The 17,569-nt window shown below is 41.6% G+C and overlaps 1 protein-coding gene across 1 annotated transcript in view; it reads right to left on the minus strand.

The window, feature by feature from the left end:
- Window positions 1-821: 821 nt before the first annotated feature.
- The window catches only part of znf408 (zinc finger protein 408), a 27,264-nt gene continuing 10,516 nt past the window's right edge, over window positions 822-17,569 (minus strand). The window contains exons 4-9 of the mRNA XM_005746670.1: window positions 16,826-17,025; window positions 11,626-12,383; window positions 8,748-8,957; window positions 8,323-8,446; window positions 5,532-5,765; window positions 822-2,899 (exon numbers count right to left, since the gene is read on the minus strand). Of these exons, the coding sequence (XP_005746727.1) occupies window positions 2,253-2,899; window positions 5,532-5,765; window positions 8,323-8,446; window positions 8,748-8,957; window positions 11,626-12,383; window positions 16,826-17,025 (2,173 nt within the window). The 3' untranslated portion in view covers window positions 822-2,252. The remainder of the gene's footprint in view (window positions 2,900-5,531; window positions 5,766-8,322; window positions 8,447-8,747; window positions 8,958-11,625; window positions 12,384-16,825; window positions 17,026-17,569) is intronic.

Below are 17,569 nucleotides of genomic sequence, written 5' to 3' on the forward strand. Positions count from 1 at the left end.
CATTATTCAGACAGCTCGCTTTATGATATAGACTTTGTCTGGATGGACATATTTGCCATTTCCCCTCCAACATTAAATACCCCACAGTGCAGTGTAATGTGCATGAGTTTAAACTCCATCCACAATATGAAGAGCAAAACGTGAATGGGTCTGAATTGATGGGCTGCAAAATGATACTTTTTGGATACTTTCTAATGCTTTTCTTCTTCCTGCCTTCAGCAGCTTTGGGAGACATTTTCATTCCTTTTGAGACCCGATGGTAGAAAGGTGAAGGAAATGAGGTGAAAGAGAGGGGATGACATGCAACATAAGTTCTCCAGGCAGCCTCCAACCACAGACACTGCAATTACATGGTGACTGCCTTAAGCCCTGAAGCCTGTGAGTGCCCCTAAGTCTGCTTAACCTCCCAAGAACGCATTTTTCAAAACAGAAATTGCACAAGTGCTTCCTCTCACTATTACATGAGAAAACAGCCTAATATATAGCCACCACCTAAAGCACACCTTACAACATGTATCCTAATGTGGAAATTTGAATTGTGCTCATCCCTACGGTCCAGGCTCCTTGTCACTCACAATAGTTGTCTGTATATACGTCTGTGTGGGTCTATTATCTTAGTGAAGTGTTTATTTTAAGATTCAGGCCTCAAATCTTTGCACAGTGCCGCATGTTCTCCTGTCATTTCCACGGGGGAATTAGTTAGATCCCATTTGTTCGAACAGCCTTTTGTCTTTAATGATGAGTGGGATCCCTGATTGAAGCGCACCTTTATAACATGGCATCCTACACAGAGAGAATACAACAAAGGAGGAAAGGTTAGATTAAAGGTCAAACACCCATTTATTCTCATCATTTGTCTTTGCAGGCCTGACTGCCATGTACAACAGCACAAGGACAGAATCTTACATAACAGCCTATTTTAGACCTCAAGTGATAAAAGAACACGTGGACAAAGCTCATAACACAACTGCAATATAAAGGTGTCCTTCCCAGAACAACGAGTGTAAAAAGTTTAGCTAGAAAAACAACAGTTAATGGATTTAAATCCAGTCCTCTGAGAATGTAGACAGAACTGTGTCAGCTGTTACAGCTGCTCTCTGCCAAAGTCTAATCTGCCCTTCCTGGTCTGGTTTGCACCTTACCGTAAATCTTCTGTATTTACGTGTAGACATTGATCGGCCTGAGATACGCCCACCTCCTGAAGAATGTTCTTGTTGTGAAGTTGTTTTTCTTAACCATGGAGAGGTAGACTTTTTGGTATTGCTGACAAGTTCAACAGTTAATGCAATACTTTGGATAAACCCCTTGAGTTAAAGCTGAAAGTCTGCACTTTAATCATATTTTGACTGTTTGATTTACAGTTCTCTGTATCATCATAGAGCAGCAAAATTACAAAAACGATATCATCGTCTAAAACCTCACGTACACACAGTTGTGGTCAAAAATTTGCATACACTCATCATGGTCATGAATATCATGGTAAGTCTGGGCTTTAATAACTTTAAACAACAAGAATTTGGAGCACGATCAAAAGAAGCCTAATGGATGACTTCTATGTAACTGCAGACTCTCAGATCTGTAACTGGACATAAGTATGATGTGTCAGCATATTTCCAAGGTCTGTAGGACGACCAAATCTGTCACCCAAACAGGAATCTGTTTAGGAACAACCCAGGAACCAGTAAGCCTTAAATCTTCCATGAACTGGCAGCTGCTGGAGCACCAGCACCACGAGTGAAGCCAGTTACTGTAATGGACTGATTGTGCCAACCAAGAATGAAGCCTCTGCTACAAAACATCCATGAGCTCGACTGACATGTGCAGCCGCCTTCTGGAGAAAGTTTTATGGTCAAACGAGACAAAGATTGAGCTCTTTGGTTATAATGACAAGACCCTGTTTTTATTTTGTTTCTTTTAACTCAAGATAATAACCAAGTAAATGCAGAGGATTTGATGCCAATTTTACAGCATAAGTGCTGCGCATCAGCAGTAAATGTCAGCACTGGGTGTCAACAGTTCGCTCGTGTTCAGAGCTTTTTCTATACACCCACACTTTCCTGTACAGAAGGCAGACAAGTAAGTGTGCATCGTTTGATGGCAGCTAATCCATCAAATTAGTTCACAGCTGTTCTGTAAAGGTCGTTCAATGGCAATAAAACGTACCAAAATAAATAAACCGTTGATGAGGTAGGTTAGAGGAAGGGCCTAAATACTAAAGATGTCCTCAAAGGGTTCAGAAGCCATGATCACAGCTACACTGTGTTTATCTCTACTGTCTGAGCAACAGAGCAGAGTCCACTTCCTTCTTCCTGTAAGATCAGGAGCTCTCCTACCGCCTGCTGCCCGTGGACCACAATGCACTGCTCTGCGCTTTCCGATATCAAAACCTCCACCAGCTCCTGTTCTGTCCCTGCAGGCAGCGAGCCCTCCGAGGTGAAGAGCAGAGGAGTGGAGCTTGGCGCTGACAGGTCGTCTGTGTGGACGTACACGACGGCGTGCTGGATGTTAGCTACGCTATCTCCCTCTCTTGAGTCAAGTGTCTTTAATTTTGCTTCCTCTTCTCCTTTTTCTTGTGATCTTCTCTGCTTGACCTCACCTCCGTCCTTCTCTGCTGTGCCCTGAGGGATGAAGTTCTTCTTGGGTCTGCCTCTGATTGGCTTTGGGTGACTGCATCCTGAACTTGCTAACTCTTGTGGAACCTCCTGATTTCTGGTGTGCATCTCCTCTCCACGTCCTTCTTCTTCCTCTTTTTGAACTCCTCCGTCTGTCCTGTGCTGAGCTTGGTGCCTCAGCAGACTTTGTCTCACAGTGTAAGAAGCGCCGCAGTGGCAGGTGTATGGTTTCTCCTTCATGTGGGCTGACTTCACGTGCCTCCTCAACTTGGTAGCCAACGTGTAGCCTAGACAGAAAATTCAAAAGTACATTTCAAATGCAAAGATTTACCAAACATGAATATACAATCTGCTGACTCAGATTAGCAGCTCGTAAATCAAAAGTATACCCTGCTGTATCCTCCTTTTTCACTTTAATGGCTGGTGTAGTATATCTATATATTTGTCAGGGTCAAACTTTAGCAAGTTCAGAGCATAAAGTTACAGTCCAAGCTGCACAACATGTCTCTACACATGAGCTGAGGATGAGTTTACTTTAATCCAAGGTCATCTGTCATCAGAAAAGCACAAAGAGCGGAAAACAAATTAAACGTGGATGATGGAAGATGAGCTGACTCGTTGTTTGCAGCTGTGTTGCTTTTTACACCTGTATTGTTTTTTGTACAGTGGACGTCTGATTTCATAACCCATCATTATTTTTAATGCAATTTACAAAATCAAAAAAAATCTCATATATTACAGTCGTTGTATGTAAAGCACTCAAGGCCTGTGTTTATCTAAGAAATATGATCCTCTGGAAAAAAGGTTTAAACTAAGAACAGCTCATGATTCTCTGGCTTGTAGAACCATCTTTAGTAACTTGAAGAAATCATTTTCTTCATTAGTCTCTCACGTCGATGTGGAGGAGTTTCAGCTCACTCTTCTTTACAACATGGCTTCAGTTCATTGAGAACTGTCGACATTCATCTATCTTAAGGTCATGTTAGAGCATTTTAATCAGGTCTGGACTAACTGGGCCTGGAGTGCTTGGAATCTTTATCCTGCGGCCAAGCTCCATCTCACACACACCGACTGCAGAGTACTTCAGTGTACGGGGGAGGTCACGATCAACCGTGACTACAAGGCGCCCACCGCTCCACCACCCTGCCTGGCAGATGATGAGGTGTTTATTTCTCACCAGTTATGGCCAAACATGTCCTCGTATTTGTCCAAAGGACTTTGTTCCATGCTCTGTTTAGAGAGACGAGGCTTTCAGTTCAGTCTTTTTTTGATTTAACTGTCATGAACTTTTACATTTAACATACTCGTGAGAGCTGTAGAGCCTCAGGTGTAGCTGTTTGTCTGAGCTTTGCACAGTTTGAGCCTGGGTGGATCTGTTTGGATGTGCACTTCTGGGAAGACTGCGGCTTCATATTAACACACACCTACATGCAGCACACTGTCAAACCTCCTGCTTTTAGGGAGTCAGGCTCACTTATACATTTGATCATCAACACCTCTTATTTAGGGTGCACTTGTTTCTTCACAGGACTGTAAAGAGTACTCTGAAAGTTCTTCTTCACAACACTAAATAACCCTTCATGTATCTGTCAGTAATATAACGTCCATGCTCACTGCTGTAAATACAAGAACAGAATTAAATGAGGTATAAATGCATCTCAGTTGTCCGTGAGAGATAAAATGTTTCTTGCATGTGCTGGACATCAATAATAAAACCCTGAACTTGATGGATGCATACTTTCTGTTTGATGCTTCGTAAAAAGAAAGCTGGCCCAAGTTGTAACGAGTAGTTTGTGTTTTCCAGTCATGCATGCAGGACACAACGTTTGTAGATGAGTGAGACAAACGAGGCTATTTGGAGGGAAATTGTCCAACTTGCCTCATTTTAGGTTCAGCTGCAGTTTTTAACAAAAAAATAATTTCTAGTTCTTTGACAAAATAACAAAACAGAATATAATGTATATAAGGAGGCCTAGTGCTTGACACGCACTGTTGGTTATATCGATGCTTGTTTTGACTCTTAAACCATCTTTAAGTGGTTCACTGATCTGACGGATGGTAACACACTTCCAGTTTTTTCTCGTGGATGAAGCAGGTTTCTGAGATTGGTGCGGTGCTCTTACTGTTGGCTTATTTATTCATCTTTTCAGGCTCGTAAATGTGCACATTATTTTTTTACACCTTTAAATGCACAATGACTTGCTAAATATAAATGAATGCCTTTAAATCAATTGTAATCATTTTCCTTATATTGAGTCATGTGTATTTTTGCACACATACTGTAGTTGTGCTTCATTTGTTTGTAGTAAGAGGGAGAATACATCTCTACGTTTGATTCAGATTTTGACTCTTCGGGGTTTGATTTGAGGCTTTTGTGTTTAAAGGTTTCGTTTTTAACATCGATCACCCTACAGCGTGACTGAAAAGCCTCCCGACTAATGCCTTGTGGTGTCCGTGGTCTAAATGTGGGTTTCTCATAGTGTCGTTTTCAGAGGTTTTAAAGTGCATTTAATTAGAGCTCCTACTCTATAGCTTACTTCTCTGAATCCATAAGGCTTGTGTTTTTCTATTTAATGTACTCAACTTACTGGTTTTCCAACTGGGATAGTATATATAAAGCATACTGTGCTACACAGAGTTACAAGATGCCACAGAGGTAATTATGCAGAATTATACATTTATACACATTACAGGACTTGAGGGATTTCTCATCCTGTTTCATCCAGGCTGGGTCACGGGGGCAGCAGCCTAAGCAGAGAAGCTCAGACCTCCCTCTCCCCGGCCACCTCCTCTGGCTTATCCGTGGAACACGAGGCGTTCCCAGGTCAGCCGAGAGCGTGTCCTGGGTCTGCTGCAGAGCCTCATTCCTTGCTTTAAAAAAATGATTTGACTTATAAAGCTTTAATATGCAGCTCTAACCTTTTCCACAGATAGGGCAGCAATGGGGTCTTTCTCCAGTGTGCAGTCTCTCGTGGGACCTTAGGCTGTGGGGGTCCCTCAGCGATTTTCCGCAGTAGCTACAGAGAAAACCGCCTCCGGTGTGGGAGAACATGTGCCGACGCAGCTCCGGTTTTTGGGAGAATGTCTGACTGCACTCTGAGCAGGAGAACGGCTTCTCTCCATTGTGGATTCTCAAGTGGCACTCAAGGTTTCCTGCACACACAAACAGACAGAGACAGTTGCTTATTAAAAGGGAGGGGTCGGGGGGGCTGTAGCAGCAGTGGGAGCAGGGGAATGATGCATTTGTCCAGTAACGTGTTGGTGGTGTCACTTTGACGAATGGAAAGATAAACTGCAGGAATTGATCACAGCTGGAAGCGACATCGAGTGGAAGGAAAACAGCAGGGTAACAGTCACTTATTGAAAAAAATGATGACGTCAGTGTGACCAGAACAAATGTGACATTTTGGGAAACACTTTACAACAGTAAGAAAGTAACACGTTTACTTTTCAGCAGCGTATCGAGTTGAGAAGATCAATATCAATTTGATCTGTGTGTGTAAACAGTTTGGTTCAGGGAGACGACTAACACTGAAAACCTGCTTCATTTATGACACTGCAGTTTGAGCATTTCTGTGTTTCCATTAAACTGTTTTCCTGTTATCCAAATCAAAGGTCTCACTTTCACATCTATGGACAATTAACTGAACCCCACTAACTGCTTGTCTTTGACCTGTGGGAGGAGACAACCCACGCACACAGAAAGGCCACAGGGTGGCGTCACACTCGGGACTTTCAGTGATATCCTGGGACACGACTTTAACAAAATGTCTCTCGTCTCATTTTGCTTTCACTTTCATGATGATGCCTTTATAGCATCTGTGAGAATCGACCAGCAGAGTGAAATTATGAATTATAAGAATTTAGCGATTGTGATTCCCTTATCTATTTTACTTATTGATTTCAATCCTTATTGATTCACTTATCATTTCTCATTGTGCTCTCAGCTTAGCATTAGCTTGCAAAGAGCTGAAGTAGCATGATGCAACTTTACTGCTGCACTCTTGTCCTTTTGTGTAATAAACATAAAAACTTACACGCATATTGTAGTGCAAGAGCAGCAGGACCGACAGGCAAGCAGACCAACAATTCCAAGGAACTGGACTACTGGGAACCAATTCTCTATAAGGACTGGTTTTTGATTCCCATATTCACCAGCCAATTCAATTCTTACTAACACGTCTACATTAAAAAAGCTGCTGCCCCCCCCAGAAGAAAAGAGCAGCAGCTCTGACTGCCTCTAAGTGACTGAGCTCCTCAGCATATGTCAAAGGCTGAGCCCACAGAGTCCTTCTTAGATTAATAGACACATTGATGATTTATTGATCCCTGTTATATCAGCAGGATAAAGAAATAAAAATAGCACAGTCCACAATAAATGAGCACAGTAAAGTGCCACAGGTGCATAGTGAGGGTCTTATACTGTGAGAAAATCCAAATCAAAGAGTAAAAAGTAAAACTAAGAATTTGCATTAATAAATAATATGTCCCCTATAAATCAAAGAAACTGCTGCAAGAAGATATAATACAGAATCTATTAAGCCCGACAGGTGTGTTCACCTGTGACAGAAAGGAGAGTTACTGTACAGCTGCAGGAATGATTTCTGCCTCATGGCAGCACCAGGGAGAAGCAGCTCTGCTGCCTCAGTGGAGCAGGTGAAATTATGGACTTCATCAATCATCTTCCTCACTGCATAGTGTACAAATGTAATATTGGGTTCTCTTCAATTATGTTTTAGGTCATATCTATGGAGAAATATAGAATAGTCTAAAAACTGCCGAAAAAACGATCAATGTTCTCAAATAAACTGTGGCAAAACAGGAAGCCGGTATATTTTATAATCGTGCTAAAGTACACTAATCAGCTGATTGTTAGTTTGTGTGGCGCCCCCTACAGCGGCGGGGTATAGACCTTTTTTTATTTTTATTGCACAAAAGGATGCGTTGGTAAAGTGCAAACTGCACACAGGACAGAAACAGCTGTGCTGAAAGCATCTGCACATGTAGCCTATAGGTTTATTTTGTTAAATGTAATAAACACACAATGAAGTGAACCAACAGCACTATCTGTCTACATCTAGATTCAGGCATTCCTACAGGCTTCATTTACCTTGTTTAGTATTTGTTAATTGTGTCAAAATGTTGCTTTAGAGTTTGCTGCAGCACATATATGAAGCGCCTCGAGGCGACTCTTGTTGTGATTTGGCGCTATATGAATAAAATTGAATTGAATCATAGAGACAACCATGCAATCTGAAATAAAGAGCACCCTCATTAAAGTCGGACGAACTGATTACACCTGATAATAAAATATTAGCAGGCCGGTTATTAAAGAGAAGCAGTGTGAGTTTAGATCATGCAGTTACTAATGATCATAAAACAAAAACCTTCTGACTGCCAACAGGCAGCGTGACAGAGAATCTCAATGCTGGTCTGAAAGCTGAAATGACTTTGACAGTCACAGAGTTTCAACTAAAATATGCAGACTTATGGCTAAAACAGCTGTTTGCATTTTTTCTGTCTCTTTTCTGCTCATCACATATTTTCTTTAATTATGAAGAAGTGACTTATGAAGCAGGTATGTCTGACAAATGTATTACATTTTCTTATATTAAAACCAGACCTGGTGTTCTGTAAAAAGTACAGAGCACATCTGACCAGTGATCAGCTTGTTGCAGCTGAAGGATCACACCCACGCCTCGGACGTTACCTTTCTGACTGAAGCACTTCCCACAGTGCTGACAGATGTGAGGTTTTTCCCCCGTGTGGAGTTTCATGTGGTTCCTCAGAGAGCCCGAGTTAGCCAGAAGCTTGCGGCAGACTGTGCACTGCACCTGGGAGAGGAGAAACACAAAAGCAGCACGTCTTCTTTCCTTCTTATTAAACATTTTCATTTCAAACTGCTGTTCAAGGAGAAAAAAAAAGGAAAACAAGACTGGCGTGTAAATTTAAAGATGCTACGTGAGTGATTTCAAACTGTGGTGCTGAGACACAAACAACACTGGGAAACAGCTTTCTTCACTGCATACAGAAGGAAATGAATCAATTGTATGCACATCCTCCTTATTAAAATTACTTGAAAATGTCGGCGCATGTGAGAGAACAAACACCTAACAGGGTGGAACTCTTCCCTACCTTAGGAGGCTGAGTGTAGCTCATTCTACTGCAGTGAAGGAGGCGGTGGATGCGTAGGGATGGGCGTCGTGCGAATGCCTTCCCACAGTGCTCACAGGTATAGGGTTTCTCCCCCGTGTGCAGGACCATGTGCTCCTTCAGGTCCCGCTTCAGGCCATACGTCTTCTCACAGTGAGGACAGGAGAAGGGACGCTCCCCGCGGTGACTCATCTACACATAAATAGATTTTATACAATATTTAACTCAATCTGTTTCTTCTTGTTCAGTGGATCATCTGCCTCCCCCGCACCCTACCCCAAGCATCTTCTCCTCACACACCGGCCCTCTGCATGTCCACCTTCTCTTCCTCCTTTCCTCCTGCCTGGCAGCTCAACCTTTCTACTACCCCTCCTCTCCATGCACATGTCCAAACCATCTCAGCCTCTCAAACTTTGTCTCCAATCCACTCAACCTGACCCCCCAAAAACATTCTGGTGTGCAATTCAGAGGCCACTTTTTCTACTCCTTGGCACAACACTTTTTGTGTCCACCACTCAGAATAAAAAAGAAATAAAAACATTTAAAAACTGTGTTTTTACAAGAGATGGCACGATACCACTTTTTTATGTCCGATACCGATATCATAAATTTGGATATCTGCCGATACCGATATGAATCCGATATAGTGTTTTTTAATCAACAAAACTGTTTTTTAAATATCTTGCTGCATTTTGTATAAGTTCATACTCAAGTTTAAAACAACAACTACACTAAAGCTATTCTGTTATACCTGTATGCAAAAAAAAATATTTCATAGTTCAGCAATACTGATCAATCTAATAAACTTAAACCTACACCATCGTCCCTATTCTGGTATTTTAAAGAGTACTTAGCGTAAATATTAAGCAACCTAACTAATAGGGTTCCAACTCCCAGCAACAACAAAAATAAATAAATAAAAAATAGGGAACCACCCCTCACCCTCCACCTCATGATGCTTAATCGACGTAATCAACCTTAATTTGATGCAGTGTGAAAAAAAATGCACAGAAATCAATTATTTTTCAAGAAATATTAAATAGATTCAACATCTTTCTTCAACAAAATTGCAAACTGCACAGATGGTACCTTCCCAAAGGAAAAAGTACTATAGCTTACTAGGGTACAGTATATATATTAGACTTAATAGTTACTATATACAGTAATGGACTTCTATTCATTTTACATCAGATTAAAACTTTGGGTGTCAGATAATTATTTATTAAAAGCTCGACATTTTAAATGAGAATAAGAAAGAAAAGTATGTCTTTGTGCCCCCTTTTCCCTGTTAATGCCCTATCGGCCCCCCTGGCTAAACTTTGCTAGATCCGCCCCTGCACAGTTACCAGCCGTCAGCTGCGTAGAAAAAGATCCTGGTGTAGAAAGTAATAATAAATAAATTCTAACAACAGCTGATCAAGCTTAAACGTGCTGCTGTTGTTCAGCCGCTGGTTTCCTCTTTCTGGTGCAAAGTGGGCCAAAAGCAAACAAGAGACACGGACTCGCGACAGAAAAGCCGATCAGCTGATCATTAAGCAGTTTCATGATTGAAGTAGCAGCCGGAGAGCGAGAGGCAGTCGCGCGTTAAGCTTAACGCAGGAATGCTTTACAAACATTCAGAGATGGACTTACACACTTGCTTTACTTCTCTCGGGATAACTTTGTCGGAGATGAAATGCCGGGTTGCTAGCGAAGCTCCACATGCTATCCAGACCACCGACAGGTCCCGCATGCCACAGCCGCTCTATCACGTGATGCATACTGCTCCGACGTGCTAACGTTCTGAGGTGAGTTACGGCGTGTTGCAAGTTTTGTGAGGTGCTTTCGTGATATTTAATGGATCGGATTACTTTTTTTTTTTTTCTCCGATATCCGATCCAGTAATTTAGGTCAGTATCGGACCGATACCGATACGTAATATCGGATCGGTCCATCTCTAGTTTTTACTTTACTTTTACTGTACTGGAGGAGAGGAATCATTCAGGGACTCAAAGCCTGGACATAAAAAAGGACACGCTGAACAGCATGGAGAGAAACAAAGATGTGTAAGGATGTCTACAGGTGTAAGCAACCTGCCTGTGGTTTAGCATCCAGACTTTCCAAAAAATCTTACAAGTTGCTCTGACCCTGTACGGTCTCAGATGAACAACAGCACTTTGAGTGGAAATTGCTGCAGTGACAATTTACTGCTTTTTAAATGCACTTTTCCTAGAAAAGTGCATTTAAGACCCTTTGTAAGTACCTCCATCCAACCTGATTTTTCTCAAACTTCAGCTCATCGCAAACATATTGCTGTACTGTGTATATACAGATCAGCCACAGCATTCTGATCACTACCTCAATCATGTGGATTTTGTATTCAAGAAGAGGAGAAAATAAGAGAATAAGAGGAGAAAAGGGAGCAACTGGGTAAAAAAAAAAAAAGAAAGGCATGAAATGAAAGAAGAGGCTTTTGATCTGGTTCTAATAAAGTGTTTTCCAACTTTTTTTTTTTTTAACACTACCTACACTGACACTTTACATCATTCAAATAAATACTTTTTGTGCAGCCCGTCCGTTCACCCAGTGTCAGAAACAAGCTGATGTACTTTCATTCCCTCTCACTATAAAACACCTTTCTTCTGATTGGTTGCTCCTTATGACATCATTCAAAGCCAGGACTGAAAACAACTGTCTGAAACAGAGCGTTTGGAACAATCTGGAGCCAGTGTCACAAGCTTTAATTGTATATAAATGAACCTCCTAACTGTAACTATATTAACTATATTTAATATGTGCATTCACCATCATGCAGTGTACTTATGAGATAAAATTAAGGAGTCAAAATAAAGGACTAGTCAGTAAGCTGACTGAGTGATACCTGATGAGCCTTGAAGCTTTCTGCTGACGTGTAGTTTTTCCCACACTCCTGGCAAGTGAAAGGCTTCTCATCCGTGTGACTGAACTGGTGTTTCTTCAAGTGGCCGATCTGGTAGAACCTTTTACCACATATGGGACACTTGTAGCGCCTCTCTCTGGTCTCTGAATGCCACATATGGGCGACTCCATCGGGACAAAGCACTGCAGCCATCTCACCTTCTGGTATCTCTGTTGAGCTTTTTCCATCTTTGGTGGAGGTCTGGCTCTGTGCCTCTAGGCGTTTGGATGAGTCGGGGCGGGCATGGAGTCGCTTCACCCGGCTGTTCAGGCAGTGCACCCGTCGGGGTTTAGCAGCCAGGCGGGAGCTGCAGCGGACAGAAGCGGGTGCAGGGAAGTCTCTGGGCTCTGCCATTATTCCTTCAGCAGAGTTACAGTGTGGCTGACTGTCCACAGGAGACGGGACACTGTCTTTGTTACCAGTTGCTGCTGTGTCATTATCAGGTGTCCTGTCTGTTACACTGTCTGTGGTATCGTCCTGCTGTCTGTCATAGTCTGGACTCGGCTCCGACAGCACCCCCTTGACTCTCTTCCTCCCTTGTGTAATTGGGTGACTCCTCTCGATGCATCTTTTGGGGTTTCTATCTTCATCTTCTGCATCATCCTGCATTTTCTCTTCCTGTTTGTTAGCTGTCACTTCTTTATTGATTGACACACTGGCAGCTGTGGCTTCTGAGTGGTCTCTCTGCTCCACCTTCTCTCCTGACCAATAGAAATACAGTGAAGCTGTCAAAAACACCACAAATTCTCTGTTTCCAGCTTTAAATATCGAGAAATCTGCATTTGCTGCTTTTTTCTGCCTTATATTATGGTAAACTGAATATTTTGAGGTTTTTGTGATTTGAGTTGGAGAACAATCAGTCCCTGTTGGCTTTCAAAGGGCAGAGCACTTCCACACATGTTTTTCAGTAGGAGGCTGTAGCTGGTTGCTTAGCCTACAATAAAGACACAGGTAACTAATACACCTCACAAACTAAACAAAGAGCTATAATATGATTTTACAGAGGTTAACAAATCAGATCATTTCTTAAGCTAGGCTTAAACTAGTTGGCTTCCTGCTGTGGTTACCACAAGACAGTGGCTCTTAAGCTAGTTCTTCCCCTGCCTCCAGTAATTATGCTAAGCTAAGCTAACAGGCTACTGATGGCAGCCTCAGGGGGAGGAAAGTGCCGTCAACTTCCTCATCTAAGCATGGATACAATCATGTTATGTTGGAAACATCATTTTACTGTACAGCATAAATGTCAGTGTTAAATTATTCTTTACTTCATTGCTTAATTATCACATAATTTTTAACAAGCTATTGCTAGCTCATTCTGGCTAATGTAGCAATTGGTTAAAACATCTAGAATTCAGAACTACCAGATTTCAGACACTGCAGCATTTTTTACATTTTGTATTGCAATACTATGCCATGAGTTTTTAAGAAGTTAAACATGGGGGACTGCAGCTGCGTCTTCCTCCCATATTAATCCTCCTATCGTCAGTATGGACAGTGCTCATCGTTGCCTTCTTTTTTTCTTACCGTGCTCACTGTATTCTCAGTAAAAAAAATCAAATATATCTTTACATTAAAGATGGACATAGTCATTGGACATAGACACCCACTGAACTGTGGCTGCCACAGCATGTCAGGTTTTAAACAAGATGGCAGGATTATGGTATGGATCTCACTCAGAAATCAATAATCGTTCACAGAGCACAACCTGAATCTACTTTGATCCTTTATACACATCCTGTGGCTGACAGTCATTCAATTTGTGCAACACTGCTGTGCCCATAAATGTCACCTCTGCTGACACGGCTCAGTAATCTGGTAAAATTCCAAGCGTTAAAGATTCCGGTTGTCCAGCCTGTACGCCCAAAGACCGGATTTCAAAATGCACACATCAGGTTTACTGTGAAGTAGGACTTTAACTTACGGGGGGCAAAAAAAATTAAACCTTATTTTGGGGCCACAGTGCCAACCTTTATGTTTTACTGGACTGGTAATTCTACGCACACACTTTTTATTTTCCACTGACTGAGATTATAATCATAATACTTGATGGTAAATTAGGTTTTCTGGACTCATAAATATAAATACTCCAATTTACCAAACTAACCCACTGGAAGTTGTCTCCTCAGCCATTCTACTCAGTGACTTCAATATGAAGTGTACTGAAGAAAAACTCAACTTTACAGTAAATGTTTATGCTGTGCTTCTACAGCCTTTTTCCACATTCACTGCAGCCCTGTGTAGACTTGACAGAGATGCGTGTGAGGATGCCAGTGGTACCTCGGCCAGTCTTTAACCTAGCAAATGTGCACTTGTTAGTGCAAAGTGATGATGGTGATGGTTTGCAACTTTGCTGTCACTGACAGCCCAGTTATTTAAGCTCTCACATTTAAAGCAACTGAAGTCTGAATGCTAGAACACAGTTTTTGTATCCTAGCAACAATGAGCGCTTGACAGAAGTGCTCAGAAAATGAGGTCGTAGGCACTTAACACGGAAACAGCAGCCTGTGGACACGAGCCCCATCTGGAAAATAACTCTGTTCAACAAGTGCAGCACAAGAAAAACTGAGCTGTTGTAACCGTCTGTCTTTTATCTCTGGACTGCAGTGAAACATGGACTAAACTAGCTTCAGAACTAATGCCTAAATACGGCAAAGCTTTTGTGCCTCAATTATATCTGTATCACTGTATTTATGTTAATGTTGTGCCTTTATGTCCTAAATATCCACCGAGCACCGCTGTGCTGTCCGTGCGCTAATTAGGTTTAGAAACAAATGTCTTTACTGCATTTAATGACTTATAAACCCATATTTAGACAAGCACATACTACTTATGGACAGTAGTTGTCTGGTTTATGATTTGCTTGCTGTGTTTTTCTTCTGGAAGGATTTCAAATATTTTCCATGTATTTCATTGCTTACCTTTGTTCTTTCATTATTTCTTGTTCATTTTAATTCCTTTATGTACTCGTTATTGTATTCTTTATATTGCAATTTTCTTTCCCCCCTCTAAATCGAATTACTATCTGCCACCACAACAATGTAACCTCCCTGCAGGGATCAATTGCTTTTATCTTACCGTATTATCTTTCATTTAGCATTCAAAATTGTGTTGGAAATGCATTTGAGATTTATAGCTTCAGCCTGAATCAACACGACATAAGCACAAGTTTAATAAGACATCCACAGTCTGGTGCTTTTGGGTATTTTCTGCATGAAGCTCCTCCTCAGTGTCCCATCGATCACAGCATATAACACATCACTCCTCCACAAACATAAATAATAAAAGATAAGCAGAGCTGGAGAGTATATTATTGTCTCTAAAACAAATAAGCTCAACATTTGTTTCCTTCCATTTTCCCTTTTAATTAATGCATTCTGTGTTCCAGATTTTTTTTTTACATCTACTAATTATTAATCCCGAGCTTCCATCCTAGTTTTCAGTGACTTTTATCTGACTGCAGAGATTTTTCAGCGTGCAGTTCTCGGCTGAAACGAAATGATGCTGTTAAACATGAAAATAATGTTGACATAGAAGCTGAGACATTCAAGTCTCAGACCTACGAATTGGAAAATGTCCCCCTCGATCCTGCAGGTGAAGCACATAAATCAGTATAGAGAGAAAACTGCACCTTACCCACTCGAACTTCTGTTTGCACACTTCACAACAACAGCTATATGAAGTACAAGAAGTACTCCAAGTACTCCAAGAGTACGAGTATTTCCAGCAAATGTGTCTGATTTGTTAACTCATCTTGACATTTGCAAAGGGTTGGATACACAAAGATATATCTATGCAACTTTACCCAGAAACCATCCACCTAGGTGTGCTCGTTTATGCAACTTTACAGTCAGCCGATCATGTGATCCTGGTTTAATACATAAACTCTTACAGATACGGATCAGGAGCCACAGATACATGAACATGTAATAACTGAAAGGGCAAAATGTTATCGCAGACGTTGACAGGCTGGCTTCTGATGCTGCTGATCTCCTGGGGTCTTCATCACAGCAGCACTGAAATGTCTTGTTCATGAGAAGCATTAGGAACTCAGATTACGACTTTCTAACTGCACTGAGCAGAGACAGCCACACAACGGTTGACAAAACTACAGAAACAGTAAGCTGCAGTGGGTTTAAGCTCAACCAAACTAGACTGCTGAAGAGTGGAAGTCAGGAGACTTTACTGCTAAAAGTCATTTTATGAATTGAATCCACATATCATCATAACAACAGGCTGATGCTTGTGTTACAGTGTTTTTAACATTAGGACGATCAGCATAACGAGACAATCCCTCGAATAGCCTGTTGATGTCAGCACAGCTTTCCTTGGAGGCCAGACGACCTGATTACAAACATCATCTTCTTTTGGCTAATGCTTAGCCTAGCTTAGTGTAATTTAACTTGTTTGCTAGAAAGCTAACCCTAATAAGGAGCCACATCTGTTTTTTTATTTGTCATTATGTAGAGTTTGTAGCTAGCTGCTCACTGTTGGATTTTTAAGACAGCATTAAGGCGATGCATTGAAAAGCAGCATAAGCATCATATTCTTTGGATTTTCACAGAAACCACTTCATTCAGACAGAAGTAACGAGCTAATACGAAGGCCACATGAAGTTGGGAGGTCTGTAGTGGCTAACTCTGCAGAAAGTCTGCAAATCTGCCTCAGCACCGCTCATTTTACTGGGACTCTCCACCATTTGACCTTAGAACTGAAGAAGCTTCTCGGATGAGAGGTCAAATGTCTTCAAGCAACTTAAAGAAGTCCAGACGCTTTTCTTTCCAAGCTCCTTAGACAGCTTAAGAAGAAAGACGTTCTCTAGGACCGGTGAGGGACAAACCCGAGAGAAAAAGACGATAAATATTGGATTTGAAACTGTTAGTGAAACAGAAACTCTTCCTTGCAGATGACAGAAGATGTTGGTCTCTGTGTTAAATAGATAAATAAACCTTTGATCATCTCATATATTAAATGTATTTTAATTGGCTGTGATTTTATTTTAACATGCTGCAAAGTTCTGTGACGATGCAGTTAAAAAAGACAAATACAGATCTGAGTAAAAATCCAACTGAGAAAAAGCTCTAATATTCCTGATATAACATAAATGACAGACTCTGACATGAGGAGACCGTGTTCTCGCTCTCACCTGTATGTCCAGCGGAGTCACCACGAACATGTGAACACACTTTTCCCACGCTGTCAGCGTACAGCAGCAGCTCTGTTCCCGGCTGGATGTCCCGACACAGACGCAGACGGACATCCACACACTCGCCCTCGCACACATCCCCACACACACACTGCACCGACACGTTCTGCTGGGCTCTGCTTAGTGCCTGGCAGGCAAAGCTGGGGGAATTCAACAGAAATACATACTAAAGAAAAATGTATATAATCAGAGAAGCTCCCAGAATTTATAATGCATTATTGCATTTGATTACTGAGACTTAGGGCAAAAAGGCTGAATGCCAACATAATGTATGTGAGGTGATGCATAATGTGGCAGCAGAGTCTATTTGATTACTCTTTATTTTCTTTGTCTGTGTTTGAGTCTCTGATGACCCATCGCAGGAGACAAGCGTCAGAATGTGATGGTAATATTTGTGTTTCCAGTTTCAGTCAGTGAGAGATAAATGGTCCAGTTTTCAATCAGGGAACTGTGGAGTACACTGCCTGCAGGAGGAGGAAAAAGCAGCACTTTTCAGCAGCACTGAAAAAACAAACCACCTGGTAGAAACTTCCAGAATGGACGGAGATGGCTGAGGAACAGGAAGTTTCAAATAGTGATGCAGGAGCCATTCCAGCATCCAGATGTTGAATATGATGGGTCTCTTCAGGAACTCTCTGCAGGAGGGGGAGATACAGGAGAGGTGGAGGAAGATCTCAGCCTGGG

Source organism: Pundamilia nyererei, unplaced genomic scaffold (genome assembly GCF_000239375.1).
Source record: "Pundamilia nyererei isolate P.nyererei 1_Seehausen unplaced genomic scaffold, PunNye1.0 scaffold00181, whole genome shotgun sequence".
In the NCBI taxonomy this organism is placed as follows: domain Eukaryota; kingdom Metazoa; phylum Chordata; class Actinopteri; order Cichliformes; family Cichlidae; genus Pundamilia; species Pundamilia nyererei.